Consider the following 3,848-nt stretch of genomic DNA (forward strand, 5'->3'; position numbering starts at 1 on the left):
AAACAGACAATGGTTTATAAATCGATCATGAAAGATAAAAAACATACAAATTTCCCTTCTCGATAGTGAGGCATGTTAAGCATGAGGGTTCATAATCTTCTCTGTCTTAAAGTTGAAAAGAGCGAATAAACTCCGCGAGATACACGTTTAGTTCCTCAGGCGATATTGTGAGTACTTCAATAACTGAAATGATAGAAATTTTCAATGTGCACTTTGGCGCTTATTGAAAATTTCGGCTAAAACTGGGAGGGAGAGGAGGAGGGTGCACTTATTTGTAGGGTGGGCGCTTTGTCGATTAGTCGAGAGGGGCGCTTCTTAAGTTACCTCAGCAATAGAACAAAAGTCAAAAGAATAGATAATACATAAAGGAACTCTGCAAGCAAATAAAGAAATAAAAATCTGGAATGGAAAACAAAATTATTTTGCTGTACTGATTGCGCTGTTGTTGAAGGTTGAAAAGTTATCAAAAAAAGTGACAGCAAAAACATTTTTCAAGATTTTCCTTGTATCTATACTATTTAAAAAAGTGAGAGAGGAGAGGGGTGGGGGGGGGGTGGTTATCCGAGCGTGGCCTTATATTCTTCCCTCCGGACTCGTAAAAAATACCAGGCAACTCGTAAAATATCCGCGCGTATTGTATTTCAAACCATCGAAAAATGTGCATGTGTGCATATGATGAAACCCGTAACTTGATAGAAATACGAGGTCGGGGCGTGAAAATCATCACGTTGCCTCTTGATCATGACCACAGTTGCGAAGACGATACTTATTATGGAAATCTGCTTTGCTCCACATCAAGTATCGCTGTTCTAATCTACGTTGACAAGACTGTCCAGTTATAATGTATCCTTCCTTGCAGATGCAATTATGAGAACCATTAGTGTTGGTACAGTTAGCATTAGTATCACAAACATCATCGTTGCATTCATCAATATCTGTGAACACAATAGATTTGCAAAGGGCAAATGAAGAGAGAAAAAAATCCTAGCCATTTTGTGAGATAACGAGACCATTCTTTTTAATGAACAGTTATTCTGTTTTTTTCTGAGTCTAATCCAATTTTACCTTGACATGACTCTCCTATTCCAGTGTATCCTTCCCTACAGGTGCAGCTATGGGAGCCATTAGCGTTGGTACAAATCGAATTTACGTCACAATCATGGCTTCCATTGCTGCATTCGTCAATATCTAGAAGCATAAGTGATGCAAAAGAGGTAACCCAATGGAAATATGAGAGTGGCGCGTGAAAACAGACCTCTAAAATGCGGGCTAATACCCATGGGCGATAGTTTATGTGCAAAGCTGCATGTTTTAAATAGTGTAAGCCACTCTTATTCACTTTGACATGAGTGTCCATCTCCAGTGTATCCTTCCTTACATGAGCAATGATACGAACCATTAGCGTTGGAACAATTCGCATTAGCACCACAAGTATGGCTTTTATCGTTACATTCATCGACATCTGTTGACACAAATTATTTACGAGAAAAACCTCAATATAGAGGAAAACCTGTTTAGATTCTGAGTCACTAAGATCGTACCTAATGCCAAAACTTGTTTAGAATTATCTGTTGTACCTTGACACGACTGTCCATCCCCAGTGTCTCCTTCGTTACAAGTGTATTTATGAGAACCATTAGTGTTGATACAGTTTGCATTAACATCACTCAAATAGCTTTATCATTGATATTTATTTATAAGTGCATCTCAATCGCAAAAAAAACTCTTTAGATTCCGCGCCGCAAAGCCATTAGCTAAAGTGGACATGACTGCATCTTTGCACTCATCGACATCTGGGAACACAAAATGTTTAAGAGAGGAATCTTAAAAGAGACAAAAACCTGTTTAGATTCTGAGCCGTCAAGGTATTAGCTAATGTGAAAATGGACTCATACGGCAAAGTAGTAAAAGAATAACGCAAACATATCTATCATTAGCTTCTTTTTTTTTTTCTACTTTTCCACCTATGGGGTCCCCAAAGGTAACTAAAAATTCCTAGTGAGAAGCGTTCTATGTTGCTATGTGACGTCACGCTGGCAATGATAAGCTGACGTTAACAAAAACCAAATTTAATGCGTTCACCCCCTCCCTCCTTCTTGATCGAAACTTACCCCTTTCGCAAAATTCTCCAGTAAAGCCAGCGGAACACAGACAGCGGAAAGTTTTGGCTGTAAAACCATATTGACATTTGCCATTGTTTAAACAAGGATTTGACCGGCAGGAGTCCTAGATCGGTAAAATAAGAAAACAAGATGATGAACTAAAGACAGATCAGTCTAATAATGAAATAGGTTGAGAATGGTCTAACTGATTACGAATTAAAGAGTATGAAAATGAAGGAATAAAAATAAATTAACAAAAATCTTAGAGCAAAACAGAATGGGAATGACAACCTACCTTTGTTTCGCTGTATACGTACATCGCTTTAGGTTTCAATCTTTTATTATCCGTTGAGTTATTTAGTTCACATACATATGTGTCATCGTTGTCTTCCCTTGGTCCAAAGAGACACAATCATGGTTAAGGAAACACCGCGTCTCACAAAAGTCGACTTTGTTCGAATTAATCGTTGTAATCGTGTGACCTTCAAGAGCCTTTTCCTTTACTTTACGCACGAACTGAATGATGCGACATGTTTCTGCAAAGACCATGAAAAGTCATGAGATAAAATAGTACTGGCTTGAAATAGCCAGTGTCAAAGCGACAATGATGACATACTTCTCTCTAGCCAGAATTACAAATCGTTACTATTCAAGTATTAGGAAACACGACGGAATGCTTGGGGCTATTTACGTCATTCATGTGGTACCGCAAGTAACAGTGTGTCAGTTGTAAGGTTTAATTTTTCACGGAAACCAGGTGTAATTTCTGCACAATCACATCATGTCTAAACCTTCAAAATTACTGATAACGAAAAACGATGAGAGTGCCTCACCTTCTGGCTTAGCAGAAGGCAAAGCGACCGCAGTGCAAATGACATGGAGCAATGGAATTAGAATCATTTTTAGAATGTCTTGTAAAATAGTACGCTCGTGGAAATGATAAGGGGTTATTCAAACAACCTCTGCTTTAAATGTCTTGATTGGAAACAGATATTCGCGACTTCACTGAATAAGAAACCTTGTGCTTGCAGTGTCCAGTCATCAATCATTTCAACTGATGCACTACATCGAAGTTATCCTGCACAGTCAAGAATAATTTTTGTCGAAAGTTTGCTCTCTTTGGTTTTTGAGAGTTACGGTTTATTAAGTTTATTAAACACCAGTTGTTAAAGCTGGAATTTTAATTGATTTTGATTCATTACCATATTGGTGTATATAATTTTAAGCAGAAGGTTTTCAAGAAACGAAGTATTAGAATAAGTTATGTAAAGTTTTAGAAAGTAATATAGCCTTGGAAGTTATCAAAGTTCGTTGATATTTTATTTTTAATAAAGTTAATATCGCAACCAATCGTCGAAGAGATCACTATGCGGGATCTCTCCAAGAGACAGAGGTGGTTATTTTCGCAATACGCTTCACATAAGTATGATCAATCCCTATTTCTGCTATATCTGAATGTTGATCAGTTATTCATTTTTGACCTGTTTCGTTTTTTCTCCTTTGGTGGATAATTTTTGTCTTTGTTTTTTTTTTCTTTGTACCCAAATATTATAATTATTCAAAAAAAACAATGTTTGCAAATAAAGTTTTAAAATGATCCTTTGTGGTCTTTTCATCACCACTTCCTCGTTATTGATGGCAGCGATGTTGGGTACATTGCGTTTATGAGCACGTTTCTGCGTGAGAGATTCCAGCTGCCTATTACAAAACAAAGGCTTATTCCCCAAAGTCTCCACGGTTTCTAAG

General features: G+C 37.4%; 1 protein-coding gene across 1 annotated transcript in view; it reads right to left on the bottom strand.

The window, feature by feature from the left end:
• The window catches only part of LOC113664120 (uncharacterized), a 28,378-nt gene extending 24,746 nt beyond the window's left edge, over positions 1-3,632 (bottom strand). Inside the window, exons 1-5 of the mRNA XM_089181512.1 lie at positions 2,936-3,632; positions 2,398-2,638; positions 2,112-2,226; positions 1,340-1,462; positions 1,066-1,188 (exon numbers count right to left, since the gene is read on the bottom strand). Coding sequence (XP_089037638.1) covers positions 1,066-1,188; positions 1,340-1,462; positions 2,112-2,226; positions 2,398-2,421 — 385 coding nt within the window. The 5' untranslated portion in view covers positions 2,422-2,638; positions 2,936-3,632. The remainder of the gene's footprint in view (positions 1-1,065; positions 1,189-1,339; positions 1,463-2,111; positions 2,227-2,397; positions 2,639-2,935) is intronic.
• Between the last annotated feature and the right edge of the window lie 216 nt (positions 3,633-3,848).

This window comes from Pocillopora damicornis, chromosome 1, assembly GCF_964200805.1.
Source record: "Pocillopora damicornis chromosome 1, jaPocDami1.2, whole genome shotgun sequence".
In the NCBI taxonomy this organism is placed as follows: domain Eukaryota; kingdom Metazoa; phylum Cnidaria; class Anthozoa; order Scleractinia; family Pocilloporidae; genus Pocillopora; species Pocillopora damicornis.